Below are 18647 nucleotides of genomic sequence, written 5' to 3'. Positions count from 1 at the left end.
TTGAACCCTCTGCAGTAGGGTTCTCTGATACGCTGAATATGATGGTGTGATTTTCATTAAGGTTCTATAATTTTTAGGGGGTCTAATCCCCTTTTTTCCAAAATAAGCCAAATTTTCTTAGGCGCGTAACCTTTAATAGGTAAGATTAAACTTGATGAAACTTATATATTTGAAATCAGAATTAAAATTTGATTCTTTTGATGTATCTATTGATATCAAAATTCCGTTTTTTAGAGTTTTAGTTACTATTGAGCTGGGTCGCTCCTTACTTACAGTTTGTTACCACAAACTGTTTGATATCTTCACTCCATCAAGCATTTTCAATAATAAAGCTACCCAGGTAAGTAGAGCTATGTGAAGTATGATACTGTCACCTAAGAAATTTAGCATTCCTTTTTGTTTTTGCATTCCCATCTTTTCTAGGATGTTTAGGCTCTTTTCAACATGAATATACCTTCTAAATAATGCTAGTTTTTAGTTCAAAAATTTTTGAGCTCTGATGTGTCCCTTTCGTTAATCTTATACTCGTTTTCAAAGTATTTTTGTCTACTGGCTATGGTTATCTCAAGGGTCCTCACTCCTCAAAGGATAATCACGCAGATTTGGCCCACGGTCCACAAAGATTCCAGGGAATTAGCTTGGGGGACTACCAGAAACTCGAAATGGTGTACTCTAGTACAAATTTGTATTTGGATTAAGAAAACTCTGTTTCTAGAAAAACATAAAGAAAGACTAATGGTAGTTTTTAGTATAAAAATTCTATGCTTTGCTACGTCAATTTTTTGTATACCAAGGGATATTTTTTCTAAAAGGCTATTCTTTCGTCACAGAGATTTGACCCTTAGTCCTCAAAGTTTCCATACGAACAGCGTGGGAAACTCTTAAAAATTGGAAATAACTTAAGCAGTGAGAAATGTCTACTACAGATAGAAAATTTATATTTTTCTAAATGTTTTGTTTTGTTTTCAAAAAAGAAATCGTAATAAAATGGACCAATGATGTCCGCGAAGCGCAAGTTCTTATCTCCTGATACTCTGCCTTTGGTCGGGAGTACTATGCATAGTTAAAGGCAAATCATCCAACGCTTCCCGTGTTCCCCCTATACTGCTCTTAGTATACTTTATACTGAGTATAAGTTGGGTATACTTTTGGCTTGTCTTGGAGGGAAAAACCCCGACCCACATCTTCAACCAAACAATAGCAACCAGTGGGACTTGAACCAGGAGCCCATTACTTGTGAATTGTGTGTACTAACCATCCGACCAGTACAGAAATTTCCCTATTAATGTAAACATAATTTCAGAATGATGCTAGTTTTAAGTTTTATAGATTATAAGCTAAGCTGTGTTCTTTTTTTCGTGTCCATATCTTAATATTTCAAATTTCTTGGCTGTATCTGCCCCAACGGTTGTTATTCCTCAAGAATTAAGGCTTTTGTGAGGCTGGTTTGACCCGGAGGCCCCAGAATTTTCAGATATGGCTGGGAAAAGAAACTTAAAACAACTTATTCTAATTGACATATCTATTAGAGTAAGAAAAGTTATTTCAAAATATTTAGTTTCTTTTCAACATCTCTGTCGTAAGTTCTCTCTGTCGCTTTTTAATTTAATATTTGTACTTTCATGTCTTGGCTATTTTAACGCCAACGGTCGCCATACTTCAAGAGATAAAGCATTGTGATGACTGTTTCAAACTACACTGTCGTGAGTTACAAGACACCACTGAAAATTGAACTGTAATCGGTTTACTCTAATAGAAATATCTTCTAGAGTAAGAAAAACTTATGTTTCTAAACAATCCAGTTTCTTTTATCATATATATAATTTGAAACTAATACTTGTTTTCAGTCTATGGAACTCAATGCTTCACTTTGTATTTTTTTTAATGCTCCTGTTTTAATATTTTAATTTTTTGGCTATACCAACAAGTGCCACTCCTCAAGGGATAAGAGACTGTGACAGGCTCGCTTAGGCCACAGTCCCCAAGTTTCCAGGAACGGCTGGAAACAGACACGGGAAATAGCTAATTCTAATAGATATACATGTTAGAACAAGGAACTTAAGTTTTTAAACTGTTTAGTTTCTTTTCAAAATAAGCATAATTTTGCATCAATACTAAATTTTCGGTCTCAAAGATTCAAAGTTGTGCTCTGTTGCTTTTTATGCTCATATTTTGAAGTTAATATGTCTTTTTAGGACACTATTACCACCTTAAGCACCTTGGCGAAAAACCGTCATCAGTCTAGCCTGGTGTTGACGACGCTAAGCCGACGAGTGATAATTGTTGACTGCGAAACTTTTAGCGTACTCTGTCAAGTAAGTCACTTTAAAGTCCTCAGAGTAAGCTAGTCCTTTGGCGGGGAGGAGGGTCTTATTTTTACGAACGATGCATTTGCCTTTGATATGATTGCTCTCTTGTACCTGGGAGTTTGCCAAACTTCTTGAGGATCTGTAAAATGTTTATTTTTGACTTTTAAGTTGTTTATTCTTTATGTTTACTTTTAGCAGACACTTTGAGCATTTTGAGTTATGTTTAAGTTGTATAATTAAGAAAATTTATAATAACTCTCTAGTTTCAGACAAGACGATGTATTTTTAGCATTAATCTTTATCCAACTCATTAATCAACTCCTAGCTGTGTTCCCTCGAAATGCTTAGGCCTTCTTTAAGGTGTAATGTACTGAAAATTTTGTTTTTACTCTTTTAATTTTGGTAGGACAATGTATTTCTTATATTAATATTTCTCCAATGAGTAAATTTCTTCCGCAAAAAGCTGAGGCCATTCTTAAGAAGGTAAATTATGGAAATACATGGGACAAGATATTATGCTCGCATTAATCTTTTTCGTAAGGTTAAATTTTATCCTAAATTTTTTCACTCGCAAAGCTATGGCCAAATTTAAACTGGATAATTATAAAAAGTGTCAAATACTCTGTTTTTTTAGATATGACAACGTGATTTTCATTTAAATCTTTTTGATAGCCCTTGTACTAATTTTTTCTCCCAAAAAGCTTCCGCCCTATTGAAGCTGTAGTACTATGAAAAACGTAAATATGCCCTTTCGTTTAAGGGCAAGAAGATGCATATTTCATGTTAATCTAATCCTAAATTTCTTCTGTGGAAAGCTGAGGGTGTTTTTAAGAAGAAAAATTCTGAAAATTATGAGCCAAGATATTATATCTTTCATACTAATGCCTTTCCAATGGTTAAATTATATTCTAAATTTCTACCCTTGTAAAGCTATGGCCATAATTAACCTTAAAATTATGAAAATGTACATGTGCTGTTTTCTAGGGGAAGAATTTTCCGTATTAATTTTTATTCAGTAGTTTAATTCGATCGTACATTTTATTTATTTTGCACTTACAATTGAAATAGAACATAAATATGGAATAACAGTCAAAGTTTCAATGATGATTTATTTGCCGATATCTTAATTCCATTTTATTTTAATTCCAAATGGAAATGTTTAGAAGAGTAAAAAATAGTCTATTTTACATCTGGTTTTCAGTTTGCTGTTCCCGTGGTTGTAAAGCACCTAGTTTGTCGTGGAGTGTATGAGAGTGACTATAAAATTGCTTTTTCTGGCAAACGAGGTCAGGTTTACACAACCCAGAATGAAGACATATATAATTCCGTTGCATACGTTCATGAAGAAATTAAAACTCTGGCTTATGTGGACAAGGTTTTAGTTGTTTCTTCAGGATTAGAAGTATCTGGATTTACAAGCAAGGTATTACTATTCAATTTGTAGAAATATAAAATATAAACATTTAATAGTTTTTTTTCACTTTAAAATATTTAACAAATAATGTATAGGCAGCCACCATGTCAAACTGCTGGTAAATTTAACTTTTGAGAAATTATTGTTTTTTTTGTTGAAATAAGTGGACAATCCGTGGTTTTTTTCCACGCTGAGGGTCTAAGGAAACTAATGCAACTTAAAAATGATTCCACCACTTTTTCCAAGTTACTTTTTCATCACCAAAAAAGTTTTTCAGGGAGTATAAAGTTGTGAAATCTTTTCAACGATAATTTCGACAGGACCTGTACCTGTCATCATCAGGTTAAAATTCAAGTCTCTATAGAGAGTTGAATCAAGACCTGACATTCATAGCTTAGGTAAGCTTATTACCATCTACCATTATCATGTATAAGAGTCACGTTGGCCTCAGAGAATATATCTCCAGTGGCTTCTCAGTATTTGACCTCATCTTGGTATTAATTTAAAAACAGAAGAAATTTTCTAAAGAAAATTAAAAAAGCAAATTAATTGAAGACGACAAAAAGTATTGCCAAATAATAATTCAAGCTTAAAACGAGCGAAAATCACTGTCAATAAATAATTGAATCCCAAAACAAACTGAAATTACGATTAATATTCAAGTTCAACTAAAAAAGAACAGAAATTACTACAAACAGGAGTATGGCTAACACCCCCTAAGCCTTCTAAGGGCCAGGCCATCATTTGTACTTTACTGAAAACAGTTTTTATTCCGAGCCATGTGTTTGTTTGTCATAACGTCAACAAAAAAAAAGAAGAAACCAACTATAATAACCAGCACTATTAAAAAGAACTAATTGTTGTGGATTGACAGTTTAAATTGTCATGATATTCATTCCTGAAAGTTTAAGCAATTTTGAATTTTTTGGCGTTGTTAAATAGGAAACTTTGTTAATTTTGAGCAGTGTGTTGGTTTGTCATAACTTCAGCCAAAATAAAACACTATAATAACAAGCACTACTAAAAAGAACTAGTTATTGTGGACAGACAGTTTAAATTATCATGATATTCATTCCTGAAAGTCTAAGCAATTTTGGATTTATTAGCATTGTTAAAGAGAAAACTTCGTTAATTTTGAGCCGTGTGTTTGTTTGTCATAACGACCGAAAAAAAAACACTATAATATCCAGCACGACTAAAAAGAACTTGTTGTGGACTGACTTATTGTGTACTGACAGTTTAAATTATCATGTTAATCATTCCTGAAAGTCTAAGCAATTCTGAATTTATTAGCGTTGTTAAAGACAAAACTTCGTTAATTTTGAGCCGTGGGCTTGTTTTCATAACGTCAGAAAAAAACCCACAAAAAAACACTATAATAACAAGAACTACTAAAAAGAACTAATTACTGTGAACTGACAGTTTAAATTATCATGATATTTATTCCTAAAAGTCTATGAAATTTTTGATTTATTAGCGTTGTTAAAGACAAAACTTCGTTAATTTTGAGCCGTGTGTTTTTTTCTCATAAAGTCAGCAAAAAAAAACACAATAATAACCAACACTACTAAAAAGAACTAATCACTGTGGACTGATAGTTTAAATTAAAATGATACTCATTCCTGAAAGTCTAAGCAATTTTGGATTTATTAGCGTTGTTAAAGAGAAAACCTCGTTAATTTTTAGCCGTGTGTTTTTTCATCATAATGTCAGCAAAAAAAACACCATAGGAACCAACACTACTAAAAAGAACTATTTATTGTAGACTGACAGTTTAAATTATCTTTATATTCATTCCTGAAAGTCTGAGAAATTTTGGATTTATTAGCGTTGCTAAAGAGAAAACTTTGTTAATTTTGAACCGTGCGTTTGTGTGTCATACCGTCAGCAAAAAAACAAAAAAAAAAACACTATAATAACCAGCACTACTAAAAAGAAAAAATTATTGTGGACTGACAATTTAAATTATCATGATATTGATTCCTGAATGTCTAAGCAATTTTGGATTTATTATCGTGGTTAAAGAGAAAACTTTATTAGTTTTGAGCCGTAGGTTTGTTTCTCATAACGTCAGCAAAAAAAAACACTATAATAACCAACACTGCTAAAAAGAACTAATTATTGTGGACTGACAGTTTAAATTATCATGATATTCATTCTTGAAAGTGAAAGCAACTTTGTATTTATTAGCGTTGTTAAAGAGAAAACTTCGTTAATTTTGAGCCGTATATTTTTTTGTCATAATGTCAGCAAAAAAACTACTATAATAACCAACACTACTAAAAATAACTAATTATTGTGGACTGACAGTTGAAATTATCATGATAATCATTCCTGAAAGTCAAAGCAATTTTGGATTTATTAGTGTTTTTAAAGAGAAAACTTCATTAATTTTGAGCCGTGTGTTTCTTTGACATAACGTTAGCAAATATAAGCTATAACAACCAACGCAACTAAAAAGAACTGTTTATTGTAGACTGACAGTTTAAATTTCTTTGATATTCATTCCTGAAAGTCTAAGCAATTTTGTATTTATTAGCGTTGTTAAAGATAAAACTTTGTTAATTTTGAGCCGTGTGTTTGTTTTTCATACCGTCAGAAAAAAAAAACAACTATAATCCATCTGTAAGAGGCTCTGGCCTACATTTTTGAATTATATTATTATTATTATTATTATAACCAAACACTACTAAAAAGAACTATTTATTGTAGACTGACAGTTTAAATTATCTTCATATTCATTCCTGAAAGTCTGAGAAATTTTGGATTTATTAGCGTTGCTAAAGAGAAAACTTTGTTAATTTTGAGCCGTGCGTTTGTGTGTCATACCGTCAGCAAAAAAACAAAAAAACAAAAAAAAACACTATAATAACCAGCACTACTAAAAAGAAAAAATTATTGTGGACTGACAATTTAAATTATCATGATATTGATTCCTGAATGTCTAAGCAATTTTGGATTTATTATCGTGGTTAAAGAGAAAACTTTATTAGTTTTGAGCCGTAGGTTTGTTTCTCATAACGTCAGCAAAAAAAACACTATAATAACCAACACTGCTAAAAAGAACTAATTATTGTGGACTGACAGTTTAAATTATCATGATATTCATTCTTGAAAGTGAAAGCAACTTTGTATTTATTAGCGTTGTTAAAGAGAAAACTTCGTTAATTTTGAGCCGTATATTTTTTTGTCATAATGTCAGCAAAAAAACTACTATAATAACCAACACTACTAAAAATAACTAATTATTGTGGACTGACAGTTGAAATTATCATGATAATCATTCCTGAAAGTCAAAGCAATTTTGGATTTATTAGTGTTTTTAAAGAGAAAACTTCATTAATTTTGAGCCGTGTGTTTCTTTGACATAACGTTAGCAAATATAAGCTATAACAACCAACGCAACTAAAAAGAACTGTTTATTGTAGACTGACAGTTTAAATTTCTTTGATATTCATTCCTGAAAGTCTAAGCAATTTTGGATTTATTAGCGTTTTTAAAGAGAAAACTTTGTTAATTTTGAGCCGTGTTTTTGTTTTTCATACCGTCAGCAAAAAAAAACAACTATAATCCATCTGTAAGAGGCTCTGGCCTACATTTTTGAATTATATTATTATTATTATTATTATAACCAACACTACTAAAAAAAACTAATTATTGTGGACTGACAGTTTAAATTTTAATGATATTCATTCCTGAAAGTCTAAGCAAGTTTTGGATTTATTAGCGTTGTTAAAGAGAAAACTTTGTTAATTTTGAGCCGTGTGTTTGTTTGTCAAAACGTCAGCGAAAAAAAAACACAATAATAACCAACACTACTAAAAAAAACTTATTATTTTGGACTGACAGTTTAAATTACAATGATATTCATTCCTAAAAGTCTAAGAAATTTTGTATTTATTAGCTTTGTTAAACTTCAGCAAAAAAAAAAAAATAAATAAAAACCAACACTACTGAAAAGAACTTATTATTGTGGACAGATAGTTTAAATTATCATGGTATTCATTCCTGAAAGTCTAAGCAGTTTTGGATTTATTAGCGTTGTTAAAGAGAAAACTTCGTTAATTTTGAGCCGTTTGTTTGTTTGTCATAACGTCAGCAAAAAAAACACTATAATAAACATCACTACTAAAAAGAACTGATTATTGTGGACTGACAGTTAAAATTATCATGATATTCGATCCTGAAAGCCTAAACAATTTTGGATTTATTACCGTTGTTAAAGAAAAAACTTCGTTAATTTTGAGCCGTTTGTTTGTTTATCATAACGTCAGCAAAAAAAAACACTATAATAACCAACACTACTAAAAAGAACTTATTATTGTGGACAGATAGTTTAAATTATCATGGTATTCATTCCTGAAAGTCTAAGCAGTTTTGGATTTATTAGCGTTGTTAAAGAGAAAACTTCGTTAATTTTGAGCCGTTTGTTTGTTTGTCATAAAGTCAGCAAAAAAAAAAACAATAATAAACATCACTACTAAAAAGAACTGATTATTGTGGACTGACAGTTTAAATTATCATGATATTCTATCCTGAAAGCCTAAGCAATTTTGGATTTATTACCGTTGTCAAAGAAATAACTTCGTTAATTTTGAGCCGTGTGTTTGTTTATCATAACGTCAGCAAAAAAAAAACTATAATAACCATCACTACTAAAAAGAACTGATTATTGTGGAATGACAGTTTAAATTATCATGATATTCGATCCTGAAAGCCTAAGCAATTTTGGATTTATTACCGTTGTCAAAGAAAAAACTTCGTTAATTTTGAGCCGTGTGTTTGTTTATCATAACGTCAGTGAAAAAAAACACTATAATAACCAACACTACTAAAAAGAACTAATTATTGTGGACTGAGAGTTTAAATTACCATGATATTAATTCCTGAAATTCTAAGCAATTTTGGATGTATTAGCGTTGTTAAAGAGAAAACTTCGTTAATTTTGAGCAGTGTGTTTGTTTCTCATAAGGTCAGCAAAAAAACACAATAATAACCAACACTACTAAAATGAACTAATCATTGTGGATTGATAGTTTAAATTAAAATGATACTCATTCCTGAAAGTCTAAGCAATTTTGTATTTTTTTTTTTTTTTTTTTTTTTAATTTTTCCCACCACCTCTCCTCTCGGTGACTTTCAAATTTTCTTGAAAAATATCTCAAAATTTATTTAATTTCACCTACTCCAATTTTTGATTTATTAGCGTTGTTAAAGAGGAAACTTCGTTAATTTTGAGCCGTGTGTTTTATTGTCATAATGTCAGCCAAAAAAATACCATATGAACCAACACTACTATAAAGAAAATTTTGAGCCGCATAATAACCGTATAATAGCCGTATAAAAACACTTTTCTAACCAACACTACTAAAAAGAACTATTTATTGTAGACTGACAGTTTAAATTATCTTGATATTCATTCCTGAAAGTATGATCAATTTTGGATTTATTAGCGTTGTTAAAGAGAAAACTTCGTTAATTTTGAGCCGTGTGTTTGTTTGTCATAGCGTTGTAAAAAAAAAAACACTATAATAACCAACACTACTAAAAAGAAGTAATTATTTTGGGGCTGACAGTTTAAATTATCATGGTATTCATTCCTGAAAGTCTAAGCAATTTCGGATTTATTAGCATTGTTAAAGAGAAAACTTCGTTAATTTTGAGCCGTGTGTTTTTTAGTCATAGCGTTATAAAAAAACACTACAATAACTAACACTACTAAAAAGAAGTAATTATTGTGGACTAACAGTTTAAATTATCATGATATTCATTCCTGAAAGTCTAGGTAATTTTGGATTTATTAGCGTTATTAAAGAGAAAACTTCGTTAATTTTGAGTCGTGTGTATTTCTGTCATAACGTCAGTGGAAAAAAAAAATACAATAAAAACCAACACTACTAAAAAAAAACTAATTATTGTGGACTGACAGTTTAAACTACCATGATGTTCATTCCTGAAAGTCTAAGCAATTTTGGATTTATTAGCCTTGTTAAAGAGAAAACTTCGTTAATTTTGAGCCGTGTGTTTGTATGTCATAGCGTTGTAAAAAAAAAAACACTATAATAACCAACACTACTAAAAAGAAGTAATTATTTTGGGGCTGACAGTTTAAATTATCATGGTATTCATTCCTGAAAGTCTAAGCAATTTCGGATTTATTAGCATTGTTAAAGAGAAAACTTCGTTAATTTTGAGCCGTGTGTTTTTTAGTCATAGCGTTATAAAAAAACACTATAATAACTAACACTACTAAAAAGAAGTAATTATTGTGGACTAACAGTTTAAATTATCATGATATTCATTCCTGAAAGTCTATGTAATTTTGGATTTATTAGCGTTATTAAAGAGAAAACTTCGTTAATTTTGAGTCGTGTGTATTTCTGTCATAACGTCAGTGGAAAAAAAAAATACAAAAACAACCAACACTACTAAAAAAAAACTAATTATTGTGGACTGACAGTTTAAACTACCATGATGTTCATTCCTGAAAGTCTAAGCAATTTTGGATTTATTAGCGTTGTTAAAGAGAAAACTTCGTTAATTTTGAGCCGTGTGTTTGTTTGTCAAAACGTCAGCTAAAAAAAAAAACAATAATAACCAACACTACTAAAAAAAACTAATTATTGTAGACTGACAGTTTAAATTGCCATGATTTTCATTCCTGAAAGTCTAAGCAATTTTGGATGTATTAGCCTTGTTAAAGAGAAAACTTCGTTAATTTTGAGCCGTGTGTTTGTATGTCATAACGTCAGCGAAAAAAAATACTATAATAACCAACACTACTAAAAAAAAAAATTATAGTGGACTGAAAGTTTAAATTATCATGACATTCAGTCCTGAAAGTCTGAGCAATTTTGGATATATTAGCGTTGTTAAAGGTCAGCAAAAAAAAAACAACACTGTAATAACCAACACTACTAAAAAAAACTTATTATTGTGGACAGATAGTTTAAATTATCATGGTATTCATTCCTGAAAGTCTAGGTAATTTCGGATTTATTAGCGTTGTTAAAGAGAAAACTTCGTTAATTGGAGTCGTGTGTATTTCTTTCATAACCTAATTGAAAAAAAAAACACAATAACAACCAACACTACTAAAAAAAAAACTAATTATTGTGGACTGACAGTTTAAACTACCATGATGTTCATTCCTTAAAGTCTAAGCAATTTTGTATTTATTAGCCTTTTTAAATATAAAACTTCGTTAATTTTGAGCCGTGTGTTTGTATGTCATAACGTCAGCTAAAAAAAACAACAATAATAACCAACACTACTAAAAAAAACTAATTATTGTAGACTGACAGTTTAAATTGCCATGATATTCATTCCTGAAAGTCTAAGCAATTTTGGATGTATTAGCGTTGTTAAAGGTCAGCAAAAAAAAAACACTATAATAACAAACACTACTAAAAAGAGCTAATTATTGTGGACTGACAGTTTAAATTATTTTGATATTCATTCCTGAAAGTCTAAGCAATTTTGGATTTATTAGCGTTGTTAAAGAGTAAAATTCGTTAATTTTGAAACGTATGTTTGTTTGGCATAACGTAAGAAAAAAAAACAAAAAAAAGACTATAATAACGAACAATAATAAAAAGAACTAATTATTGTGGACTGACAGTTTAAATTATCATTATATTCATTCATGAAAGTCTAAGCAAGTTTGGATTTATTAGGGTTGTTAAAGAAACAACTTCGTTAATTTTGAGCCGTGTGTTTGTTTGTCATAACGTCAGCAAAAAAAACACTATAATAACCAACACTACTAAAAAAAAAATTATAGTGGACTGACAGTTTAAATTATCATGACATTCATTCCTGAAAGTCTAAGCAATTTTGGATTTATTAGAGTTGTTAAAGAGACAACTTCGTTAATTTTGAGCAGTGTATTTGTTTTTCATAACGTCAGAAAAAAAAAAACACTATAATAACTAACACTACTAAAAAAAAAATTATAGTGGACTGACAGTTTAAATTTTCATGACTTTCATTCCTGAAAGTCTAAGCAATTTTTGATTTATTAGAGTTGTTAAAGAGAAAACTTCGTTAATTTTGAGTCGTGTGTTTGTTTGTCATAGCGTTGTAAAAAAAAAACACTATAATAATCAACACTACTAAAAAGAAGTAATTATTTTGGACTGACAGTTTAAATTATCATGATATTCATTCCTGAAAGTCTAAGAAATTTCGGATTTATTAGAGTTGTTAAAGAGAAAACTTCGTTAATTTTGAGCCGTGTGTTTGTTTGTCATAACGTCAGCAAAAAAAAACACTATAATAACCAACACTACTAAAAAAAAATAATTATAGTGGACTGACAGTTTAAATTATCATGACAATTATTCCTGAAAGTCTAAGTGATTTTGGATTTATTAGAGTTGTTAAAGAGACAACTTCGTTAATTTTGAGCAGTGTATTTGTTTGTCATAACGTCAGCAAAAAAAAAACACTATAATAACCAACACTATCGAAAAAAAATAATTATTTTGGACTGACAGTTTAAATTATCATGATATTTATTCCTGAAAGTCTAAGCAATTTTGGATTTATTAGCGTTGTTAAAGAGAAAACTTCGTTAATTTTGAGCCGTGTGTTTGTTTATCATAACGTCAGCCAAAAAAAACTATAATAACCAGCACTACTAAAATAACAAATTATTGTGGACTGACAATTTAAATTATCATGACATTCATTCCTGAAAGTCTAAGCAATTTTGGATTTATTAGCGTTGTTAAAGAGAAAACTTCGTTAATTTTGAGCCGTGTGTTTTTCTGTCATAACGTCAACGAAAAAAAAAAATACAATAACAACCAATACTACTAAAAAAAAACTAATTATTGTGGACTGAAAGTTTATACTACCATGATATTCATTCCTGAAAGTCTAAGCAATTTTGGATTTATTAGCGTTGTTAAAGAGAAAGCTTCGTTAATTTTGAGCCGTGTGTTTGTTTGTTATAACGTCAGCAAAAAAAAAACACCATATGAACCAACGCTACTAAAAAGAACTTTTTATTGTAGACTGACAGTTTAAATTATCTTCATATTCATTCCTGAAAGTCTGAGCAATTTTGGAATTATTAGCGTTGCTAAAGAGAAAATTTCGTTAATTTTGAGCCGTGTGTTTGTTTGTCATACCGTCAGCAAAAAAAAAAAAAAAAAAAAAAAAACACTATAATAACCAGCACTATTAAAAAGAACTAATTATTGTGGACTGACAGTTTACTTTATCATTTTATTAATTCCTGAAAGTCTAAGCAATTTTGGATTTATTAGCATCGTCAAAGAGAAAACTTCGTTAATTTTGAGCCTCGTGTTGTTTGTCATAACGTCAGCAAAAAAAAACACTATAATAACCAACACTACTAAAAAGAACTATTTATTGTAGATTGACAGTTTAAATTAGCTGTATATTCATTCCTGAAAGTCTAAGGAATATTTGGATTTATTAGCGTTGTTAAAGAGGAAAAGTTTAAAATATATTTTATTTTCTGTAAAATGCCCATAGCACCCCTTGTACATACGGGTGCAGCAGAATAATGCAGAACAAAAGAAATAATGTAAATCCACCTGCAAAAATCCCTTCCATCGAAAAGTTCCCTTATACCTCCCAATAACAAATACTGTGTGTAGACAATGGGCAAATCACAAATGGGTATGAAAGCTTCTCGGAAACTATGGAAGGGTCATGTCATTTCCAGAGGGATAGCTATTGAACCGTTCAACTATGCCTTACCAAATGGTTAGCTCAAAATTTAATCGGATGTACTTTAGGATAAAAAGGGCTTTGGAAGGGGAGCTAGTTCCCCTCTAATTTTTTTTTGTCTTCTAGGAAGGACACTAGAAATTTTTATTTCCGTTCGAAAGAGCCCTCTCCCGATTTTCTAGGACCGTTGGTTCAATGAAACCAACGCCGGGGACAAAAAAAAATAGAACCGAAAAAACAAACAAATAAACACCCATCTACGATGTTTGTTCTAGCAAAAATACAAAAATTCCACGCTTTTGCATATGGAAGCTTGAAAATTCTATGGTAGAGTTCTCTGATATGCTAAATCCGACGGTGCGATTTTCATTGAGATTCTTTTTAGTAGTTTTTCCTCCTTTCGAAAGCTCGTAGCTTTTATGCATAACATTCAACTTAATAAATTTAATATATTCGGAATCAGCATATGACGTCAATTGTTATGATATATTAATTGGGGTCAAAATTCCTTTTTTTAGAGTTTTGGTTACTTTTGAGCTTATTCGCTCCTTAATTACAGCTCGTTACCACAAACCGTTTGATTTTCAAGAGGGAAAAAAGAATTTTTTTGGTCTATCCAGGTAAACTTTTAATAACGTCTCCAAGTCATATAACATGAAAGAAACGAACAACAGGTCACAAGAACCTACACGCAAGCATTTGGAATATTCTTATTTTAAAATATAATTTTTAGAAAAAAAACTCATAATAGTACCTTTATAGACCAAGATGTTAATTATGTGCATTTTCCTATCTCCTGTTAATGCTGTTGCCATTACCAGTCTTCTCCATCTGGGAAATTCATTTGCGCATCGATGAGAAAAGAGTATGGAGATTTATAGATTAACAGATTCTACAGCTTCTGCTGGAAAGCTATTCCACACTAAAGAGCTAAAAAGATTCCAACACTAAAGCACTTTTCCAACACTGAAAAGATTTAAAGATTCTGCAGCTTCTTCTAGAAAGCTATTCCAACACTAAATAATCCTGTAAGGAAATCAGTGTTGGCAAGGTTATTGCAGAACGTATGAAATATTTTCACTTTATATTGTGATTTTATAGGGGAAAAGGCTCTGGACAGTGCCTTTATGGACGAAGATGTTAAGTATGTGCCCGTTCTACCCTCCGTCCTCTCTCTCCCCTGTTGTTGCTGTAGCCATTTTCAACAGTATACTCTTTTATCGGGATGGTGTACTTGTTGAAACCTTGCTATTGAGTGAAAAATCGAAATTACTTACCTCTACGAGACTTAATAATGGAGACTCTGCGTTAGCCATTGTTTCGTGTGGTAAGTCATGTTATATATCAGTAGGGAAACTGGTGGATGCTTGTTTGAAATTTTTGGGCCAACTACGTTCTGTTTTGAAATAGCGCATACCTTGTTGTTGAATTTTTGCACCAGCTTCCTCGACGCTGCTTAAAAGTTATTATCACACAAATTTGAATGCATCCAGGCAATATTTAGTAATTTATAAGGTTGCTACCGATGCTAAACCAGTATACTTTTCAAAAAAGTTCTGATCTTGGCAAGCACTTCTAAAAAAAGGCCATGATGGTAGATAACCTTAATTTTTATGTGTTTTTACAAGAGACTTAAAAATTCCAAGGACATCAAACTATAAACTTTTTTGCCCCCAGGACGCTAAGGTTATTCTTTTGCTTGTTTAAAAATTGTCTAATTTTTCGGGCAAAACTGCACTTTCGTCAGTAATACTACGTTCATCTCTGAAAATACATAAGAAAAAAAAATTAATTAAATATGTTAGTACTTTTTGTCCGTTAATTTTCTAACATTAGTAATGTGTTGATTTCCAAAGACAACTGCGCATTCAATAGAAAGCTACAACTTATTAAGCTGTTTAGGGCCACATGATTTTAGCTTAGTTTATTTTCCCCCAATTTTGCTTTTTTTTTCTCCATTTGTCATGCCCGCTACTACCAAAGACTACATAACTGCACATGGAGGTGCAGTCTTATGGAGACACATGGAGACACAGTCTTATTCGACTATTTCTTATGAAAAACTGAATTTCTAATTTTACCTCTGAGAAGTACATTGTTGTTTAAGTTTCCATTTAACCAATTCAAAGAATCCATGTTCATTTTCACTGTCTATGGCCTTGATTCCCAATGTGGGGTGCAGACCCCACCGGTGGGACATGGCAATATTTTGGTGGGTTACGGGTTGGATGTGCACCCTTTGGCTGACTATACTTTAAGGCTTTAATTTAAAAAAAAAAAAAAAAAAAAAAAAAAAAAAAAATCATGTGAATGGCCTCAGATTCATAGGTATTTAAAAAGCAAAAAAGATATATGACAGCACTGCAATAGCCCAATACTTTGTTTAAAAGGTGTATACGGACACTATTTTTCACTAGCATAAAATATGCCTAGAGAGCAATCCAAAAAGACCCCCAAGCTAATGGTGTTTTAAGCTTCCTTCAGATGAATGCATGTAAAATTTTGAATAAGAAAATTTAAATGTCACAAGGGGGGGGAATCTGGATTTTAGAAACGCCTAGATGGGGCAAGGCCCAAAATCGGTTGAGAACCACTGATTTATGGCATTTTAAGAGATGATATTCGTGAAAAATATTTATGTGCTATAAATACTGAAGAAACGAAGATAGCCGAACGCCATCTGGCTTTTATTTAAAAATCTTATTGATATATAGAATAAACACCACTATATCTCCGGTTTCAAAATTAATGTTTACTCGAGAACCACGTTTGTTTTGTCAATAGGGAAAAGCAAGGCGAAATTTAAAATGGTGCAACACCCTTGTGTTCCATCATCCATTCTCTTTTGTAGTACTAGCTTTGCATTAACAGTTTGAAATAATCTACTGAAAACTGGAAGTACTTTTATCATGATTAAATGCCCTGCAGAAAGTATTGTTTAAATTATTATTACTTCCTCATTATTTACCCCTTACTTATCTGTATTTATGTTTTAGAAAACAGAAGGGTCATATTCAATGTCAGGAAAGTTTGCGTTTTGTTTTATAATATTATTTGCACTATTGGTACTGGTGCATAATAACGACACTTCTATATACTAATGAGAGACGAAACCCGCCAGACGGGTTATTTTCAAGAAACTGCTATAGAGAAATGGAATGCAAAGCGTAGTTTTCATTGTGTTTACGATAATAACAGTTATTTTTGGGGTCTAGGGGGGGGGGGAAGGTACCAAGGTTAGGTATTTAATATATGCTATGATTTACCCAACACCTCCCCCCCAAATTCGTTTCTAAACTATTATATATATATATACATCCTATTTTATTTTATTTCATTGGCATTAACCAAAGTTGACTTCTTTAGAAGTGTCGTTATGATGCATGAGTGCCGCACTATTTGAACATTTCCAAAATGTTAACCCCCGCCCCCACTTGAGTTTAGCATAGACCTATCCCAGATGACACCAAAATAAAGAAAATTGGACGAACTTTAATGGAAGACCTAATTTTACCAGTTTGCAGTATCACACTATTAACGCCATCTATATCCTTATTATCCTTTAAGAATGAGAATCCTTCAAGAATATTGTTTCTTCAGTACTGCTTCAGTGCACTATTATAGTTCAAAACTGACAATTAAAAATAAGATAAAATAATGAGTAAATTTGTGAAGACAGTGAATACAACCTAAGCGAATATTTAGGCTGTAGAATCAACAGCCATCATCAGCACAATGTAATATCCAACAAAGAAAAACAATGTAACTTAGTCAAAAAGACACCGGTGGGAAATTTTGAAGCTAAAATCACATTAAAAATGAATTTTGAAGGATCTTAGTGGCCTTACCTTAGACAGTTTCAGTTAAAATTCTTAGCTCAAGTCAAAGTCTATCGATTGTGTAGTTGAAATATTCGGTTAAATTGTATTCACTTTGTTGTTCACTGTCGCCACAAATTTCATCGTTATCTTTTCTTATTTTGTGTGACTTGTGATAAATTGTTTTTTTATTTTATTCTTTTTTCTTTGTTTTATATTATACTATGCTGATGATAGCTTTTGATTGTACAGATGGAATATTCACTTAGGCTGTATTCACTGCATTATTCACTATCTTCACAAATTTCCTCGTTATCATCTTTTATATTGTGTAGCTTGTGATGAGATTCTCTTTGAAATTCTTTGTTTTATTCTTTTTTCTTCGTTTTTTCCTTTGTTCTTTTATTTTGTTTTTCTTTATTCTTACATTATTTATAGATATTTCCTATGATTTGTGTTATAATGCGCTGATGACGGCTGTGATGTTGATGACGGCTCAAATATTTTAAAAGAAGTACTAGAAAAGGTTATAGGCCGATACGATCGACAATCATCGAGATCTTTTTTCCCTTTTTTGGGTATAGGCGTAATCTGGCCCATACAAAAACTGCTGAGGGACAATACAAGAAGAAATAGACATTTGAAGAAGTAATGAAAGATGCTACAGCAAAAGACTACTACAATGCTCAAAGTGTTTATCTACCTGACATATCAGCTTAGGCTTCATTCACCTATGTAATTTACTGTCTTCGAAAATTCTAGATTTATCTTCTCTTATTTTGTATGATGGAAAGATAATATATTCTTCGTAATTGTAAACATAAAAGTAATTTATAAATTCTTAAAATTGAAAAAATAACTTCGTCTAGTTTCTTCATATTCGCTAAGTAAAAAGGACGTACGAAAGAAACAGGATGGCATTGGATTCAGGTTTCCTTTTTCTGTATATATATATATATATATATATATATATATATATATATATATATATATATATATATATATATATATATATATATATATATATATATATATATATATATATATATATATATATATATATATATATATATATATACGTTTTGTACTGAGCTTGTTTTCTGTAATCCTAAAAGCATAGGGAAACATAATTAGTTGGCTTATTTATACTATTTATATTAATATATATTAAATAGGCTGGGAAGTAATAATTTTTGTCCGTTTTAAGTTTCAACTTCGCTCTTGACTTCCCTCGGAAAAACTTAGTTTTTTTAAATTAATTACTCTCAAAGTAGAACTAAAGAAATACTGAATAGCTTCTCTTTTTCTATTCGAAGGCTATATGGAAAGAAAAAAAGAAAAGGAAAAAAATCTTGGGTTCCATCTGTTTTATCCCATATTATTTTATCTCTAAAAGCTTAG

At 30.8% G+C, this 18647-nt stretch overlaps 1 protein-coding gene across 1 annotated transcript in view; it reads left to right on the top strand.

Annotated features, from left to right (window-relative positions):
* The window catches only part of BBS1 (Bardet-Biedl syndrome 1), a 130647-nt gene that overhangs the window by 100227 nt on the left and 11773 nt on the right, over positions 1 to 18647 (top strand). Inside the window, exons 5-7 of the mRNA XM_089087266.1 lie at positions 2196 to 2315; positions 3511 to 3732; positions 14530 to 14755. Of these exons, the coding sequence (XP_088943392.1) occupies positions 2196 to 2315; positions 3511 to 3732; positions 14530 to 14755 (568 nt within the window). The remainder of the gene's footprint in view (positions 1 to 2195; positions 2316 to 3510; positions 3733 to 14529; positions 14756 to 18647) is intronic.

The sequence above is a fragment of the Artemia sp. Qi Xiang Cuo genome, chromosome 3 (genome assembly GCF_049724085.1).
Source record: "Artemia sp. Qi Xiang Cuo chromosome 3, ASM4972408v1, whole genome shotgun sequence".
Lineage (NCBI taxonomy): Eukaryota > Metazoa > Arthropoda > Branchiopoda > Anostraca > Artemiidae > Artemia > Artemia sp. Qi Xiang Cuo.
Note: the sequence above shows the minus strand (reverse complement) of the source record. Positions and strands in the feature narration are given on the sequence as shown.